Source organism: Vigna angularis, chromosome 2 (genome assembly GCF_016808095.1).
Source record: "Vigna angularis cultivar LongXiaoDou No.4 chromosome 2, ASM1680809v1, whole genome shotgun sequence".
Classification (NCBI taxonomy): Eukaryota; Viridiplantae; Streptophyta; class Magnoliopsida; order Fabales; family Fabaceae; genus Vigna; species Vigna angularis.
Window position 1 is genome coordinate 43,792,160 of NC_068971.1, and position 19,510 is coordinate 43,811,669.

General features: G+C 31.6%; 2 protein-coding genes across 11 annotated transcripts; both read right to left on the reverse strand.

Moving 5' to 3' along the window:
• Nucleotides 1-825: 825 nt before the first annotated feature.
• Nucleotides 826-8,615, reverse strand: LOC108327570 (MLO-like protein 3). The gene is made up of 15 exons (XM_017561260.2): nt 8,472-8,615; nt 8,324-8,381; nt 8,094-8,251; nt 7,888-8,007; nt 6,307-6,367; nt 3,150-3,238; nt 2,949-3,023; nt 2,728-2,819; nt 2,563-2,612; nt 2,430-2,470; nt 2,165-2,338; nt 1,935-1,970; nt 1,729-1,796; nt 1,561-1,621; nt 826-1,196 (listed from the first exon to the last, which is right to left on the reverse strand). The coding sequence occupies exons 1-15, from the start codon at nt 8,586-8,588 to the stop codon at nt 915-917; spliced, it is 1,482 nt and encodes a 493-aa protein (XP_017416749.1). The 5' UTR covers nt 8,589-8,615; the 3' UTR covers nt 826-914.
• A 1,455-nt stretch (nt 8,616-10,070) lies between these two features.
• On the reverse strand, nt 10,071-18,785 carry LOC108329005 (probable E3 ubiquitin-protein ligase HIP1). Of its 10 annotated transcripts, XM_017562961.2 has the most exons (10): nt 18,478-18,785; nt 17,145-17,194; nt 14,700-16,910; nt 14,478-14,528; nt 12,781-12,950; nt 11,906-12,655; nt 11,407-11,816; nt 10,697-10,795; nt 10,465-10,602; nt 10,071-10,365 (listed from the first exon to the last, which is right to left on the reverse strand). In XM_017562961.2, the coding sequence occupies exons 5-10, from the start codon at nt 12,878-12,880 to the stop codon at nt 10,216-10,218; spliced, it is 1,647 nt and encodes a 548-aa protein (XP_017418450.1). In that variant the 5' UTR covers nt 12,881-12,950; nt 14,478-14,528; nt 14,700-16,910; nt 17,145-17,194; nt 18,478-18,785; the 3' UTR covers nt 10,071-10,215. The 10 variants fall into 10 exon arrangements, with proteins under 10 accessions (XP_017418450.1, XP_052728663.1, XP_052728662.1 ...); XM_052872703.1 differs by having other exon boundaries at nt 14,478-16,839; XM_052872702.1 differs by lacking the exon at nt 14,478-14,528 and having other exon boundaries at nt 16,701-16,851.
• Between the last annotated feature and the right edge of the window lie 725 nt (nt 18,786-19,510).

The window sequence follows — 19,510 nt, forward strand, 5'->3', positions numbered from 1 at the left end:
ATGCTCTATGCATGTCAAAATCATATGCTTAAACTAGTTAGATCTACCAAGTTGAGTGGATTCATGATTCACTCTAGCATGAGATGAGACTGAGGCAAGGCAAGGAACCAAATAAATGGTTTCTCGTTTAAGTCCAAAACTTACTTTACGTTTGTAAAAAGAGCAAATGTTCATGAAGATTAATGATCCAAAAATGGATTCGGGCATCTTGGCATTACAGTTGTCATACCAACAAAATCTGATTTGCTAGCTGGTTAAGTTCAATCTAGAGTTAGGATGGGGAATTCCGACATGGAAAGGTGCTACTAATTGCATGATTGGTTTCACCCAGAGACACCACTTATGGGATAATGCATTAGTCAAGTAATAGTGACAAAAAACCAAACTGTTCTTTCTATCACTTGTAGTCTTCTCTCACCTTGGATGTGACATTTTGACGCTATTAAGCAAATTCACCCTTGCATATCATGACTCCTTGTCCTCTTCTAATACGACAAGTGAGTTAACTTTACAAGAGGATTTTCATGTTTATATGTTTATATGTTATGGTTAAGCACCTGTTGATTTTACACGTTATGCAAACGATTATTTAATGGAAAACTTCTTGTTTGATCCTGATAAACAAACAACAAAGATTACTATCTTAAGTAGTTCAGAAAAATTTATTGAACTTCTAAAAGTATCTAGAGATTCTGCCGAAAAGTGAAAAGTTCCAAGTACAAATAATGCATGTTGTCATCTACTGCAATTGTATGCACATTAGATTTTTCTGTATCAGCGGAACAAATTAATGCATGGATCCAAGAGATTGAAACATGATCACAATTTCACTGCTACAAATCTGATGTTCAATAGAATCAATACTATTTGAAGTTGTAATCCATGTACACAAAATGTTTATTTGGCAATTATAATTAGACAACACAAGGAGGTGGATCACTTGATGAGTTTGCCTGTGTTTTCATGGGATGCTCCAACTCTTGTACAATTTCTCCTTCACTAGAGGAACGAGTGTTTTCACGTAGCCCTGAAGAAAACTCAAGGGCACTCTTATTTCCTTGGTTCCATTCTGAAGACATATGGCTAAAACTAAAAGACTTCACAAGTTTCTGTTGCTTCCTCCTTCTCTCCCTCACCTCAACATGCCACTGCCTCAGAATCTTAGCCAAGGCTTTGCTCTTCACCTGTGACCCCATCTGTAACAATCCAATGTTAGCCCCACTTCAGATAGGAACTGCTAAGTGTCTGTTTGCTTTCACTATGGGAACTATCATAATTATTTTTTCCTTCTTTCCAACATGATTTCAGCAAAGATACAAAAATGTGCACTTATTGTTAGGTAAAATCAGTGTTCTCTCCAAATGTTGGTATGTCTACAAGCAACAAAAATTAAATTTTGCATTAAATGGAAAATTTTGGACTTAAAAGTTTTACAACAAACTTGCTTTTAAGATAAAAAAAAGTATATATATGTAAGTCACTTCACTTTAAAATCAATTTTATCAAAATTAACCAAAACGCACTCTCACACTATTACATGAATGTCTTTATAGAGTTTACCTGTGCCACTAGTGCATAGAGGGGAAGAGTTACATAGCTGCATAGGACTTGAACTGCCACCCTGAGAAAACAGTAAACCAAAATGTCACCTAGAATCAAGAAAATTCACTCCAGGAGAATCAACATGCCGTAAGAAAGAAATTATAATAAACTTTAGGCGGTCATTACGCTATCACCACCCTTATGACTGTAAATGTTCTATGTTCGTGGTAGCAAGAATTTATTCCAAACTGTGTCTGTCAATCAAGAAAGCAACAGAGAAATAAAGAGAAGGGTGTTAAGGTAGTACATACATTGGATCAATATTTCCAATTTAGACCTGTTAAAAAAAATTCTAATGTTGATATTTTTTAGCAAGTAGATAGAGAACTTACTGATACCCATATAAAGAAGGCAAGCTCGAATGCATTCTGTCATAATGAAATTAAAATCTTAGTCTAATAAGTGATTTATTGTGTCATGATGGATATCACTGCATTTATTTGTGTCATATATACATGTTCACAGTGACATGAATCCAACTCAAATAAAGAAATGATACACTTTTAATCTAAAATCCTATACATTTAGTTTATAGGTCTTTTTTTCTTAGAAGAAGGTTTACCACAAATAAAGTGTAATGCAGAAGTGTTAACACAAATCCTGGATGGCCAAACCAGAAAAATTCATCACTTGGAGAAACAAGTGGGGTCCCTTTGGTTACACTGTTGACATCTTTCATCTGAAGAGCCATTTCGTCTACAATGACTTCAAGTTTAGCTCCTACAACCAGAACCAGCTGTAAATAAAATTCAGAAAAGCTGAATTAGAAGCCATGCAGATTCATAATTAGTTAGGACTGAAGAAGATGCAACATGCTTGTTACTCACCAAGAGGGGAATATAGGATAACCAGAGATATACATGCCAGCCTGATATAGTTCATAGAGAGAAAAATAACTAGTGACTTAGACATAGAAAAAGCCTTTTAAGAAATGGAAATGAAAGAGTAAAACATTCTAACCATGTACATCCACGAGCAGAAAAATAACAACAGTGAACCACATCACAGGGCTGCAAGGTAACACACACGGTAACATGTAATTAAGATGAGCTCTACACAACTCCAGTTTCATCTGAAATTAAATGAATGGACTGATACAACATAATTTGATTGGCAAGTAACAACCTAATGCTCACTATGATTCTGAAATCTTCCTCAAGTGACTGTTCAATGTACTTTTGGAAGTCGAAGTTGCTGTTTCTAGCTGAAAAGTGAGCCTGAATGGTGCATGGAAACATCTTAATGGGAGGTTTCACGATAATAACAACAATAATAATCATGGTTTGTCTATAATAAATAGCAATAATAATCATAGACTTGAGTTTGATGTGTTATGTGTACTTAACTGATATGAAACCATGCCTCAAGGTGAGGTAATCAACTTTTTCTACTGAATGAAAGAACTGTCTGAAAAAACATTTCTGTCCAAATTTCACAAATTCGTAAACAACGTTAGCCATAAAAGACTATGATACAAAATCATGTCCTCGTTGCATTTATTTAAGGTCGACTCATATAATCAGAATTCTCTTAAAAGAAATGCTTACAATCCAAACAGACACTGGTGATGCAGTAGTAGTAGATATGTGGCGTCTTCCGAATGTTGTTTGCCTTGTGTATCTGAATCTATTAGGGTCTGATTGTGAACCACAAACGTTGTTGAAGGGTCAATTAACCAACAAAAAAACTTCATAAGACGTTGTCTATTCTATTATGCCAAATGATTTTGTTAGCATTATTCAAAAGAATGATTAACAAAAACGAAGAAAAAGACGTATAACCTATTGATATGATTGATGATGATAGTTGAAACAAATTACAAGTATGGTTAAAATTGTGTATGAGGATTTAATATTGAATTATTTTGTAGGGATGATTATGGAGAGCAACGAGTATCTTTATCGTGACTGGTCACTGGTTCAACTTCAAGTCTTGATAATGATAACAACAGAGAAGTGGGGTCTTCGGAAAAACAGTGTTTCAATGAGTCAGAGCCATTAAAATGTTTGGTCCTCAAGTGGACCAAGTTTAAGAAGTACTTTTAACGTATTTATTCCGGCGTTTTGTAGCGATTAAACTTCAACAAAATAAAGAACGGTAGTATTATTTTACTTTTTAATTTCTCTTTTTTTTACAAGTACCAAATTTAACTTTTGTAATAATCAAAATACTCCTAAAAATAGATTGTCAAGTGATGTGTAAAAAAATTATTTGCACAAATAATTAGTAAGTTTAGAGGCTTAAATAAAAAAGAGAAAATAAATAGTTTAGAGGAATAAATATGAAAAATAGTGAAGGATCTTTTTCTTTGTATGCGACGAAAATCAAATTCTGGAACAGTAGGAAGTGGAATACAAACAAATTGAGCAAAATAAGATCCTTTCACTCATCATAATTAAAAAAATGGGGACCCCTTTATACATTAATGATTAGTTTCAGTTTTTTTATTATTCAATGAAAGGTCTTTTTATGTTAGATATATATTTTGATATGAAATTTTAATTAAATTTTAACAAACTTATGTTATGTCAAGTGAATGCAAAAATTTTGTTTAGTTACCTGAACGAAAAACAGACGTTTTCATAAATATGTGTTTGTATTTATTTAAAATTTTTAAAATAATACGAGTCATTGGTAAATATTATAATGAAAAAGTTATAAAAAATAAATTATTTAAAATATATTTATTTAATAAGATGTTAAAAAGGTAAAAATTGAATGAAACAGAAAAAAAGAAGTGAATACCATATATGAGATATTTAAAATAAAAAGTTATATAAAGCTATTGTAGGAAAATTAATGATTCTGAATATGAAGAATATACTTATATTTAAAGATAATTTTAAAAAAATATTTACAATAAATTAAGGAATTTTTATTATAGTGTTTATATATATATATATATATATATATATATATATATATATATATATATATATATATTTATCTTTTTTCAGAAGAAGAAACAATTATTTATATATATTGAACTTCTATTCCTTGTCTATTGCCAGAGCAGTAACATAAACGCATACAGATTTATTTCCTTTTATATCTTTTTATTCATTTTTAATCACAAGTATTCAACACGTCTATTGTTACCATTGATGTATATATTTTATTTTTTAAAATATTATATATACATTTTATTATAATTAAATTTTAAATAAATTAAAAGTTTCATATCATGTAGAAACAAAAAGTTAAATAATCTACAAGAAAAAAAAAATCATAAACATTAAATCTTAATTTTTTTTTAAATAGTATGATATCTTTTATATGGATAATTCATAACCCAAAAATGATCAATGTTTCTAATTTATATCAGTAAAAAAGTTCCAACAATATATGTATTCCACAGAGTTATAGTTTTTCTGGAGGAAGAATTTATGTACCTAAACTACCAATTATTTACATGTAGCATTCTTCTATTTTCTTTCTACGCTAGAGCATTAATATACAACATGCTTAATTTTTTTTTATAATTATATTATTGATATGAAGTATTCATTAAACTTTTTGAATTTTATCGGTTTTTTATGAATTTAAGTTTGTAGGCTTTAGTGTTAATAATATAAGTTTCTTTTATAATTATATTGTTGATATAGACACGTGATTCATTATTTTCATCTTTGCATTGAGAACTCAACTCCGCAAAAATAATATTTGCAAAAATTCCAATCCAACCAAAAATCTCAATTTGCAAAAGTGAGGACAACTAAAAATTTCAATACAACCAAAAATTCTAATTAAAGTTCACGTGGATCATCTTCACTGTTGTAGAGTCTCTATGAAAAACACAAAATCAACAAAAAAAATACAAAAAACAAATTAAATGAAGAAAAAAGAAAACTCACTCACCATTCAACAATGAACAACCACTACTATTCGTGTTTGATGGTGTTGGATGGAAGTGTTCAAAAACAAAATGAAAAAAGAAAAAAATGGAGAAAAACAAATTATGCAGAGACAAAATATTTGGTGCAAGTATAAAATTTTAGAAAAAAAAAACTTTAAATAAATGTTTAGATTTTAGTTATTCGTAAATCGAAGTCTAAGATTCGGTTATAAAAATAACTGTAGTCTAAACTTCTAAACTTCTGTTAAAAAATTAAATAAAAAAATTCCAATGATATTTTTGAAAATACTGAAAATTTTTAGACATCGATTTAGATAAGAAAAGCTAAAATGTGTACATGTTTTAGTGTTTATTAATATCAAAGTCTAAACGTTTTTAATAATTTCAAAAATACCATAACATTTTAATACACTTCGATTTTCTTAAAATAGAAACATATTGAAAAATTAAATAATTTTTTTCACTAGCTTTTGTGAAATTTCATTTAGTTTTTCATCTTATAAATAAACTTGTCTAAACAAATTCTGTATTATATAACTTATACATGATTTTACTTATAATTTGTTATAGAATAAAAATATTTAAGCATCTCTATAAAATTAGTTTTATCGAATGAATTTCTTTCAAAATTATTTGCACAACAGAAAATTATTACAGAACAGGTTGTAAACTAATTTACAGACTGACAACTCAATGTAAAAACCAATTAATTCTTTGAATCTAAAACTTTTTTTAAAACTTGTTACTAAATTTCATGATAATTAAGTAAAGCTTATCAAAACAAGTCAAGTAATATGATTTTATTAACTAAAAATTTAATTAGTGATTTGCATATAAAACAACTTTACCGTTGGCAATTTCATATTCCATTGTTTGAGTCTCTTCATCCCAAGCTTTCCAGTGCCTTATCTGCAAATGTTATTCAAATGATATTGTAAAGTCATATAGAAGAATTCATTGGCCATGAATAAAGAAATATGGTTATTTATGTCAATACCTTTATTAACAAAATATCAAATAAGCTTAAGTCTAAGTAAGAACAAAATAATTTTATAATTAACAAGCATTCAATTTTATTTAATTAAATAATGGTTAAACAATAATCAATCTCCAAATTACATTTATATAGCCTTCTCATGTGGGAGCTTTTATTTTCTTGTAGCTTTCCTTTAGATTTACTGTACATCGTTTGTAGACGACTAATATATATACATTTTTTTTTTTGTAAATAGGTTAGAGTAAATACTCTATATTTATTTATTTATTTATTTTTGATAAAAAAAAACAATATATTGAGTACAAACAATGAAAATAATGTATATCACATTAAAATTTCCAAAAAGAACTACTTTTAATTAAGTATGCATGCAAAAGTAATTTATTATATTTTTATGGATTAAATATATTTTAGTTTTAAAATTTAAAATTGAAGTTTATTCATAAATTTTTATACACTTGTACTCTAAGTTTTAAAAATAAATAAATATAATTTTTTAAATGACATTTTTTTACATGTTAATAACATTTTAGACTTACATTTAAATTATTTTCACGATTTAATACTTTTTGAATTTTTTTAATTCAAATGTGAACTTAAAATAGATTTTAACATGAAAACAAAGTTAATTCCAAATATTATATTCAATACTTTCTAAAATTTGGTAATAAAAATATATCAAGATTTAAGACAAAAATAAATTTTGATTTCATTTCGAATTTAAAGACTAAAAATAAATTTAATCTTATTTTTGTATTAAGTAAATGATAAAAAAAAGTATATAATCTTATCCATGATTCATCATATTCATTGATTTTGAGAATAAATTCTTATTGTTTTATGTAATGCTGTCCAATATTTTTTTTAAAAAATAGTTACATATTAAAATAATTTTTTTAATTAGAAAATAATATTTTATATAACATCCTATTATATTATATTGACAAGGGGAGTCGCATAATTATCCTGCCTAGCTATTTTTTAAACATACCATCCATTGTTTGCATTTGTTATTTCTGAATTAGATTTCTTGCAAAGTAGTACTTAGCTTTTGAACTATTATTAAAAGATTTAAATAAAAAAAATGATATAAATTATGATGATTTCACTGTTGAAAACTATTATGTTTTACAACATATAATATGACAACTGAAAAATAGTCATATTTTACATTTGAAAAACTGTCAAAATTCACATATAAATTGTGACATGTGACCTTTGTAACTACACTTTTTCAGTTTTATCAAATTTAACTTCAATTAAATCATTATTTTTTCTGATTTTTCAATTAAATCAATTAAGTGTATGATTAGACATTTTTTATAATCATGTATAATATTAATACATGATCTTATCTCAAATATTTCAAGTGTAGAAACTTCCACAAAGCTTACAAAAAGAAAAGTAAAAGTGAGATCTCCCTGATTCTTACCTTAGCCCTTGCCAGAGAAACGGTGAGAATACTGTACACGATTTGCATGACAGCTAGAACAAAAATGAACATATGAAGTTGATGGATTCCATGTTTTGACACTAAAGCAACCTCACTAGTCTGCGTATGTAAACAGAGTTAACACTGATCAACAGTCAAAAAATTTTCTCATGTAGAAAAGTAATTAACCATATATATATTCATACATTTTTGGCACTGCAAGAATCCAAAATTGCAGTATCATTGGTAGTACGTTTTCGACATGGAAGCATAGTATCTGCAGTCCTAACTGGAATGCAGATTTCTGTTATAGCGTCTTGAGTTACTGTCAACAACAGCGACATGAATCCTAAGATCATCAACTCTGCACAAAACACACACACAGAGTCAGCTATTAAACCTTATTCAAATATCATAACATAATTCATCTATTAACCTGATTTAAGCCTCTCTATTGCTTCCACCAAATCGCTCTTTCTATGTTTCCTCAGCCACTGTAACCATGTACAAAGATATTATTAGTGAAAAATATATATATAATCGGATTATTAGAAGGTGAGGATGGTAAGTATAAAGTTTCTGACTTTGATTATGAGATGGATGAAATGCTCCAAGATGATTGAGATTGAGATAAGAATGAAGGAAACAAGGGCAATAGCCCATGTTGGAGTGTGTTGTAAAGAATAACTGGGTGTTGCCATGTTCGTCACCTGAAATTGTCGTTAAAGTTTGTTGGTTTGTATAGAGTTGAATCTTTCTATGTGTAAATTTATTTAAGGGACCATGAACGTGTCTCCCTCATACACATCACTCTCGTTAGCTTTCAAGGTTGGACAATTTTTCAATCCACTCACATGCTTCTTAATACGCGCCACTCATGTCTTTTCATGAATATTTTCGATCTAAAATCATTAAGTGATGTGCATTCCTGACTTTTTCCCTTTTTCTAATTCCTGTCAGTTTATGTCATTCTTTGAGGATTTTTCCATGGAAGCTCATTTGGGCACAACCCAACACCGTTCATTTGGAGATTCCTGTCAACTGAGGAAGCTTGAGAGGGTCTTTCACCTTATAAAGACACAGGTCATCAATATATCTTTCAAGTCCAGTTCCATTCTTCAAAACTACTGAGCTAAAAACCAGTAATTCATACTACATTTATTCCCAAAAACCACTTTTATATACTAATGAAATACATGATTGCAGTTTTTGTTTCACAGTTCAGTTGGATCCGTTAGAGATATTTTCATCCTATTTACTGACACGTGTATTAATGTGACATTGACGTATTAACGTAATTAATTAATGACTAATTGGCTGTGCAAACATGCAATCAGAAAATTGAAAAGAAATCGATACATTCTTTTTCTTCGCTCAATTATTCGTTAACTATTAAATAAATTTTGCTACCAAATAACATCATGATAGTGTATGTTTGATTGACACATATGTAATATGATTCCAACATGTTGCTATCATCACCATGATGTCATGTTTATCCACACGGACATTATTGTACACCTCTTCTTAAAATGATTCAAGAATAATGTGTGAATTGCGAAACAGTAAAATAAAAGCAATGAATAAATATAAAAATAGAACTGAATAAATCGTATGTATTGAGTTAAGTATTCCAACCGTATGACTCATTTTATCATATAACTTATTCTTTACAAAGGAAATACACGAGACGATTACAACTTAGTTAAAATTGTAAGCAAAATCATAAGTACCAAAATATATATCATAATTATCAATCAGTAGATGGTCTAACATTCATATAAACGAACTACATTGTAATGTTAGCATGAGTTATGATTATAAGAAAAGACTGATGTGTATTAATATACCAAGGATGATGAAATATAAGTTCCCATTAATATATTCAAATCTATTTATATATTTCATATCTGACACTGCGTCCCTTTGTTATTTAAAAGTTCAATTAGGAATAAAAAACATACAAATTATTGCAAAACTATCACATTGTTTTTATGTTGGCTACTCCTGAAGATTTCTATTGAAAATTACCAAAATAACACTCTTTTAAGTAAAGAAAACAAAAATAAAAAGAACATGTTACCATTTCCATAATTATTTATTAAAACATGAAAAACTGAACATTTTCTCCTGTCAAACATGAATAAATTAAAAAAAGAAAACAATTTCAAGGCTTCGAGTAATTGAGATCGAAGCCGAAAATAAATCAAATCCATTGACATAAAGTAGCATTCCTCTTAAAACATTTCGAAAGCAAGGTTGTTTCCTCCATTTGAAGGGATGTCTCGAAATATATATACAATGATATTAATTATGCTACACTACAAGTTATTTATCCTTTGTATCCTCAGCCAATGCAGAAGCTTTGCAGATAGGGCATAATTTCTTCACAGATAACCACTTTTTAATGCAGCTCACATGGTAGTCATGTCCACAAGTTTTAAGTGTTCCAACATCGTCCAAGTTCTTGTACTCTTCCTGTAATTTTCAATAAACCTCGTAAGCTTCCCATTATTGTTTATCCAAAAACACGTAAAATATTTACCATTACCATGAATGGGAGAATAAAAAACATACCAGACATATTACGCAGTTTCCTTCATCTTGACTTTGCTCAGATGAACAATATATTGTTTCCGTCAAACATTTGGAAAACATGTCCTCAGAGAGTCCTGTGTTCACATTGCCAATCCTTTCACCTAGTGCAAGTAGGTCCTGGTCAAACCAATCATCAAAATAATTAGAAAATTTGAAAAGTCACTATTAATTGTATTGTAACACAAAAAAACTGTAATAAATATATAATCACCTCATAACTCATGTTATCTATGTCCATTCTCATTTCTCGGTGCTGATCAAGCATATTCCTGGAATCATACACCGATGCACGCTCAATAACCAAGAAACCCTGAAAGCCAACAAAAATACAAGAAAAAAAATTGAGTTAGCCAGTACTAGTAATACCAGAAGGAACAATTTCGCTGTTCTCAATGAATAGGTCTTATAACTGGTTCAAAGGGATATATTAGACTAATTTAAATTTTGCTAATAAACAAAACATCAACACTGGTTAATAGAGTGGCTTTATGTCCAACTCAACCTTTGCATACCAATTCAAACGGTAAAGATTGTCTCCTCCTATATACTATAACTCATAAATATCTTTAGTCGATATCAATTCTCCAACTCACCACCATGTTGAGGACTGAAAATTGGAACGTAAAAGTAAATATTTAACAGGTGCTGTGCTTCAATAACAACCTTAACAACAAATATTAAGATAGTTCCCTATATCATCTTAAAATGTAGATTTAAGACATAAATACCATAATTATATACCATAATCTTCTTGTAAGGTAAGGACTGTCTTTATTTATATACCATACTTTCATCATATATACATCTCCAACATTGATGCAAGCATAAACAAGCCGTCAAAATTCCAGAAATTATACAGGTGTGTATTTCCATTAATACTGACACAAAAACAGTAGTTTCTTGAGATACTGCGAAAGATACCTCAGAGGCAAATCGTTCGGCAAGACCACTCTCCTCAGTCAATGTGCGATATCTTTGACTTGAAATTCTTGACCTCCCATTTCTATCACCATTCCGCCAGCCAAGGGTGCTCAATGGCCTTGGATGTCTAGAAGAGTAACTTTCAGCTACCATAGGCAATCCTTCATCCAAAGATGTCAAATGTCCCATGCGCAAGCTTGAAGAAGCCCCAAAAGTTGGAGTGGATCTCTGAGAATAGTTGCTTTGAATTCCCCTAGCATTCTGAGTTTGATTATTTTGAAAACTTTGAGTAGGAGCAGGATTTCTGCTTGTACCATGATGGAAGCACCCAACATCCACAGAAGCATTGCCAACAGTAGCACCACTTCCAACAAGGAAATGACTTGTCTCAAGACCAAAAGCACTTGTATCTGCATTCCAAGTCAGCTTTTTACATATAAAGGCAAAAATAATGGAATGGGTATGTATTGATACTAATATTCATCTACAGGAAACTAACCTGGTAATAAAACCCTTCCATTTGCTGGAGATATGTTCATTTGGCTCCAATCCCTTGTCAATGTAGAAGTCTGACCAGAAACATCCACCAAACTAGAATGGTCTACTGGTGGGAGAGTAGGGTAGGAAGTGTGAGAATGATTAGTGGATAAATGGGTCCTCGATGGGTTGGAGTCCAAATCAAGTGTAGAGCGGCTCCTCACATTCCGCAAAGAACCCTCACCCTTTATTGAAAGGCCAGTACCTCTGAATGTGGGTGTCATAGTAAAATGATCCCAGTGCATATATTGAGAATCAATATTTGGCTTATCCTGCCATAATTCCGAAGATATAGGAAGATCAGTTGAACTTCCAGCATTGAAGTATCTACTTGTACTGCCTCTCTCGTAGACTGGAGAAATTCCAGGGCTCTTACGCTTGTGAGTCCCTTGTCCACTTCCCATTGTAAGATCAACAAAACTACTATCAACATTAAATGTATGTCTGTCATAATTGGAAGAAGAAGGTTGGTGTACGTGATTATCTGACACTGTAAAGAATGCTCCAGCATTAGACGAATGCACAAAATGATCATTATTAGAAGTGCCTGATGCATCTGGCTGATGAGGAGGTACATCAATGTTGTGACCTGAGGATGCATATCCATTTGACCTTGTGGAAGAGTTCCAATGAGAGGGGAAAGAAGTGTTATCTATAGACATATTGTCCGCAGGATAAATAAAAGAACCATTCTCTGAAGTGCTAGTTCTACCTGCAATAGTGATCTGTTTAAATGAGCAATATGGTGCTGGCACATTCAACTAGGCTAGTTTCTTTTTATTCTAATACGGACTAATGAACCAAATACGAGTACAAGTGAGGCGTATATAACATTACCAAGGTGCACATAGTGTTGATCAATGTGCATATGATTCCAGTTCTGATCAGGCTCACCCTCAAACAATGGAGATGTGTTATATACATGCCTATGCCCCATTACTGTCACTTGGAATCTCTGTGTCAAAATAGACACCGTAACTGACTCAGATCTGCAAATAATTCACTACCTGCAAGTCAAAGAGCAAGCATCAGAGCTGAAGAAATTTAATATCAAAACTAAAATTTAACAATCAAACAAAGCTGCTTCCACATTGCAACAGAGAAAAGCTTTAACAAGACTGTAGTGTATGCAATAATATAAAACAAAAATATAACTGCTATTAGATACTGGGTGACACCTAAACTATACCGATTAATGTGTACCAATACCATACGTATTTCTCATATAAACCTGTTCAAATTAATAATGTAATAGAGAATCCAAGGCATAACTGAAAGACTTGCCTGGATGCTAAATTCAATGCAGACACTTACAATGTCGATTCTTATTGCATGTAGAACCGTAAGTAAATAGAAGATATGTTGATCAAGCACGTACTGTTGAATGTGAACCTAATTTATCAGCATGTTTGGATTTTACTTCGGTTAAAATTTCATTTTGGAGTAGATACTTTTATCTCAGATTTGAATTCGACAAAATGAAAGTTGATAGGAAATCAAAAACACATTGTAATTACTGAAAAAATATGTGCATATTTTAATAAAATATTAAATGGGAGGATATAATACTAAATTTTCAAGGTATTTTTGTCAACATATACAAAGTATTTTTCCTACCGCAAAGGTAACAAAGTATATTGCCTGAAGTGCCAAACATGATTGCACCATGTCGGTAGTCTTTTTTAACACAAGCATGCTTTTGGACTTGGTGGTAAAACCAAACATGCTCTAGATCACTAGGAGATATTTGCATGCTGAGGGGATGGGGAATGGAGACCAAACACAAGAGATACACACGCATACGAATATGTGAAAAGGGTAGGGTCAGAAATCACAACTCCCACAGGTTTTCTTCTTTTTGTTTTTCCTTTTATGTTAAAGCTAATAGTTGTCATTATCACAAACTGCAAGTAGCGTGTCATGGGCAAGAAGACTAGGAAGAATACTACAGACAGCACAGCACGAGAATAATACTCAGAGATGAGATAAGATGTGTAGATCAGAATAATTTTCCTCCTCAACCTTCCTAGTAATTAAAATTACCTCTGGCCAGCCTTGTCTTTTCCACTTCCAGAAATTATACAATAATACAACTAACCACCACAGCCACTTCCAAATCACTAAAAAAAACCATCAATTTGTCATACACTATGCATTAGGTTTCACCATTTCTATTCAATACTCTAGTCTTACAAAATGACCCTCAGCTGAACCATTTAATTTTCCTCAGCAAACAAAAAACTATTTCATATATATGCTTTCTGGTTACAAAATTCAAAAGTGAGTTTAATAAGTCAAGAGGACAATGCTCACGTCATGTACTAATATCCATAAAATGCCACGCATGAAAACTGAAGCATAAATAACGGCCATTCAAATTTGGCCAAAAGAGGAGAAACAACTCAAGCAATTAATTCAGGAGGGAAGGAATTCATAATCAATCTTAAGAACTAGCCTCTAAACACTAAATACTTGATATTCATGGTATCCTTAACCATAATAAGTTACCAACTGCCCCAAAAATGTTCACTCACTTGAAGCCACCCATGCCTCTATCCACTGATACAGAAGGAGCACCCTCTAGTCTGAGGCAGAAAACAAAGAGGATGCAAAATAAAAATAAACATAAGGGGAAAAATGACATAGCTGAGATTTAAATTAGATGATGGATAGTCATGAATGTCAGAAAGAGTTAGGATAGACTAGATAAAAAGAGGAAGGATTGAAAAGTAGGATGACTAGCAATCAGATATTACCTGGGTAAGATTTAGCAAGTGTTAGAAGGTGTTAGCATTTTCTAATCTCTTCCTGCACTTTAAAATAATTATCAACAATGCACAGGCATTGAGCACATAGGGAAGTACTCTTATGTATGCCCTCTAAACAGTAAACAAGACAAGACCAAAGAAACATAAACAAAATTAAGTAAATCCAAAGAACTACAAAAAACCACAGAACATTTCACTCCACAACCTTTTTTTCTTAGGAAAAAAATACAAAGCAATTTAGAGTGAAACTTGGTTAAAGAACAAACTTAAATATAGAGGAACAAACTTGCTTAAAGAACAAACTTAAATTTAGAGTGAAACTTGCTTAGAGAAGGAGTAGAGACATAGAGACAGAGAAACAGAGAGAGATGTATGTCTAATAGCATACCAGAAATGTAGAGGAAAGCATTGATGAAAGCATATAAAACAGTCGGATAAAAACTGTTTACTACAAAACAATATTTTTACAATGAGAAATATCATTGAAGAGAATATTATATCAGTAAAACTAGAAACCTATATTAAATAGAGAATATAAGCTCATTCATTTATAAGCAGAAATTCAAAAGAATCAAAATCTAGCCTCCTCAGGAAAACCAGAAAAGGCATTACAAAATTTGTTACCTTTAATAAACCATGATAAATCAAATAAAATTGTTTAAAAGAGTTTGGGAAAATGAATATCAGCATGCATATTATAATTGTATAAGTTAGGGATCTCACATGTTTGGTTATGCTTAATTTTACACAAAAAATAGCTTTTCAGTGGAAAGCTCTGTCTTGAGCATCTTTTTAAAGTTTAGTTTCAGATTTCTTTAGAATCCCAACACTAAAGTATATTCAAACATCAAAACAGAGAATCAGTCATATTTTGTGTTCATCTTTCAAGCTATATCTTGCAGTATATTGGGACTTTATTTAAAAAAATTGGAAATTTTCCAATAAGTACAAAAGCGTCAATGACAGTAATATGAGATATCTCCACATAGAAGTTTTCTGTTTACCAAAAATAGTCTTAACAATTAAAACTCCTTGCTATATCCAATTCTAATCAAACTTAATTGTTTGTCTTGTGAAGACCATTCATTGCCCCCAGTAAAGCATGACAACTAAAATTAGGATCGTGCAGGCTTTAACACGGAAGTAAAATATTTTCCATTGCCCTTAAATAGGTAAAGCAAAAGGAAGAGCGCCAGCAATTTTGTTAGGCTATCAACACCTTGACTTGACATTAGTTTCATATAATTCCAGAACATTTATAATCATGAGTGAAGATGATGTAACCAACTTGTGCCTATCAAACAGCTTCCATATCAACGAACTCAAAAGGTTCACCTCAAAATAAAGAATGGTCCAGTATTACACCAATCCCAACCATGAATTGTTGCATTATTGGAGAAACCAACTGTTCCCAGAACCAGAAAACTGAACTGACATAGAGAGCAGTCTATGTCATTTAGGAGAGTAAGCATATCGCTACAGAAGCCTCCTCCATCTATGGTATGCCCTAATGGTTCAACATTGAAGTCTCCATAATGCATGTAAATGTGTTGAGTGCTCTATGAAATTTATACTTCCTTACTCATTATATCAGCCTCCACTAAACAGAACCACTTCCATAGCAGATTCCATATTAAGAGAACAAGCATTCGACAAGAAATTTTAGAAGTTATGGGCAGATAGTGCGCTGAGGTTTATGACATCCATATTTTAGCACTTCAGAGCACCAATTAGAACAATCACAAGGGTATGTGACAAGTTCCATCCTCCCTAAATTTCCTGTAACAGCTCACAGTGACAGCTTGCATCACTAAACATTGGATGTGACCAGTCTATTGCCACAATATCCTCAGAACAATAGCTAGGGCATTTCAGGCTAAAAAACCATACAATACCAGAAGAAGGGATGACCATGACTCAAAAGGACACAATGCAGCTGATCAAGGCCTATACAATTCTTCCTAACTGATATTTTTTGGCACAATATACCTTCTTCCTATATGAAGTCGGCTTACAACACTCCATAATTGCGGCATATAATGCTCATATGTCCTGAGTGTATTGGACATGCCAAAGTTGTCACTCGTCAGTTCTATAGTCTCCCCGTTAATCCAAGATTGAAATGGACCTATAACACCATCTGCAATTCAGACAATGTAATGGAATATACCAAATCAAGAAATCACCCACTTCTGTAACCTGCACAATGCAAAGGCAAAACCAATGTTTTGCCTAAAATATAAAATCGATAATAATGACAATAGTAGTAGTAGTAATAATAAATTTAAACTTTAAACCCGTAGGAATATAAGTGTGTTCGTGTGTGAGTAAATAAACCTTATTTTAAAGGTTCTATGAAGGATTAATTACTATTAAAAGAAGGTGGGAAAGAAAGGGCAATGAAGGAGAATTTCCAATGGAAGTGCATCTCACCAGAACAAGTAGAAATAATGATGTACAATACACCAACAGCACCAAGAAACCTGCAAAACAAAACACCATCTGAACCTAATCGAATCTAAGGAAATCTGACAAAAAGCAGACCAACAATATCTGAGAAAGCATCTGATATACTGTAATTATCAACAAAAAATTACTAATCAGCATCTTAGTTTAAGTTACAAAGACAAATATCAAAAAATGTAAACAATAAAAAAGGATATAGATAAAACCATTATACTAAAAGACAGGAACTTCTCCCCTGATGACATATCAAGACAACAAAACATGGGAGAAGCACAGTGGAGAAGACTTTCCCATTCTTACACAAGGCAAGGGAGTAAGTCGTAACTAAAAATCGGGACATAAGCAAATGCAAAGGAAAACGGCGTACATCATGTGGTACAAGCAAATATCAATGATCCATTGTTTTATCCTTTCTTCTATGAAGAGATATTTAGTGAGAAAGCTTTCTGCGATGTCTGTCCATCATTAAGCAGCCAAAACAGACCAAAACGGATGATTTAGGCCCAGTTTGGATTATCATCTCCATAAGCAATTGTAGAAGAAAAAAAGAAAGTAAAATGAATTAAACTTCTCCCATACGTTAAGATCAATTTATGCACCTCAACTTTATGAGAAGTTGGATGAGAGAACTTCTATAAAAGTTAAGTACGTAAGTCAATTTTAAAGAGAAAACCAAATGTAGTTTTCTTCTCATATAAGTGATTCTAAAATCCTAGCAGGGTAACCCGCACAAACTTCAAATAGGCTCAATATAACAAAATGCAACAGCTATGAAACATAATCAAAGAAAAAATCTACTACCACGATAAGATTCTTTAACCAGAGGTCCACAATCACACACGGCTTCGTAAAATAATAGCTATGTCATCCCACCACTTTCGAGGATATACATTTTTTTTCTCTTTATTTTTACTTTTACACGTACTACATGTAGATAGAGATACATCACATATATGTTGAGATGAAAACACATTAACTCGCGATGTTTTCTGCCAACCTCGCCAGACACTTGACACGCTTCTGTCACGCAAGCCAGGGAAACACGAAACAAAAGAAAAAACAGAAAAAAACTAGCCCGATTAAAACATCGATAAACCGCATAAATTCCCAACGGAAGTCCAAAAACCTGAACCCTAACGAACAATCTGAGGATCAGCAACATGAAAAAGACAAACTCGTGGCAGAAACAAAACAAACCGCACAATCACGGAAAACTGAAAAATCGGCTTGAAGATGAATCAAAAGCAAATAAAGAGGAAGCGAAAAAACGATCAGAAAGAATGATGAGGCGAGTGCATACCGAAAAGAAAAGACGAAGAAAGTGTATGATCGTGAAGAAGATTCTGACAGAAGTAGAGAAATGAAGGTGAGAGTATGGAATTTATAAAGAAGAATTTAGGAATCGGAGAGGGAACGGCGACGTTTAGTGAGGATCGTAAAAACGCAAGGTGAGAGAGTTTCAGAGGAGAAGGAGAATCGGAAGAAAGGTGCAAAGGGGTTTGTTTGTTTGTTGAGAGAAGGAGACAACGAAATAAAGCGGTAGCAGCAATAAGAAAGAAAAACAAGAGGAGGAGAAATTCCCATTCTCTCCACCACCACGTTTCTTACCAGTTACCGACGCAATCTGTATGCTATGCTATATTAACTCCTCTCATTCATTGATGTTCAAAATTAGTTTAGTTTTTTCAGTTTCTCTTTATTAAACTAATCACCAATTAATGCTTCATCAAGTTTGGTTTGAAAAAATAAATGTAAAAAAGTTTAACATTTGAAAATTCAGTTTTGATTTTTCTTTTAAAAAATAAAATATTATAATTTAATTATTGACTTAATTAAGAGTTTTGTCTTTAGTTCCTATTGCATTATTTTTTTGTTTTTTACTTTTTATTTTTTCATAAACTCTTTAATGATTACATTATTATGATGCCGTGATGACATACATCACCCATAAGATTGTTAATTTAATAACGATAAAAAAATGTCATGAAAAAGTTAAAATAAAAACGAGATATATTTAAAAAGAATAAAATATATAAAAAAAGTATTTTAATTGTGCATGTCGACACAATGCTTCATCTCTTATTTATAAATGAGAATATATGCATTAGTTTTGGTTTGGCTAATGCCTCCGTTGAAAATATCTCTGTAAGAAGCATTAGCCAGAAAGGTTCCGTTTACTTTTTCGTTTGCGAATTTGCAATGTGCTTAGGGGAATACGAATTTAGTTTTATCAAACAAAGAGGAACATATTTGAGTATTTTTTGACCTATAATTTCAACAAAACACCCCAAAAATTACAAAAGATGCGTGTCTAGTTTCTTTACCCTACATCC

Coding starts and splice junctions, on each gene's coding strand:
- LOC108329005 (XM_017562966.2), bottom strand. CDS start 12,880: ATGGGGCATAGGCATGTATATAACACATCTCCATTGTTTGAGGGTGAG. Junction 12,656..12,780: donor TCAACACTATGTGCACCTTG/GTAATGTTATAT, acceptor TCACTATTGCAG/GTAGAACTAGCACTTCAGAG. Junction 11,817..11,905: donor TGGAAGGGTTTTATTACCAG/GTTAGTTTCCTG, acceptor CTTGGAATGCAG/ATACAAGTGCTTTTGGTCTT.
- LOC108327570 (XM_017561260.2), bottom strand. CDS start 8,588: ATGGCAACACCCAGTTATTCTTTACAACACACTCCAACATGGGCTATT. Junction 3,024..3,149: donor CACCAGTGTCTGTTTGGATT/GTAAGCATTTCT, acceptor AAATTTGGACAG/AAATGTTTTTTCAGACAGTT. Junction 1,197..1,560: donor TCTATGCACTAGTGGCACAG/GTAAACTCTATA, acceptor GGATTGTTACAG/ATGGGGTCACAGGTGAAGAG.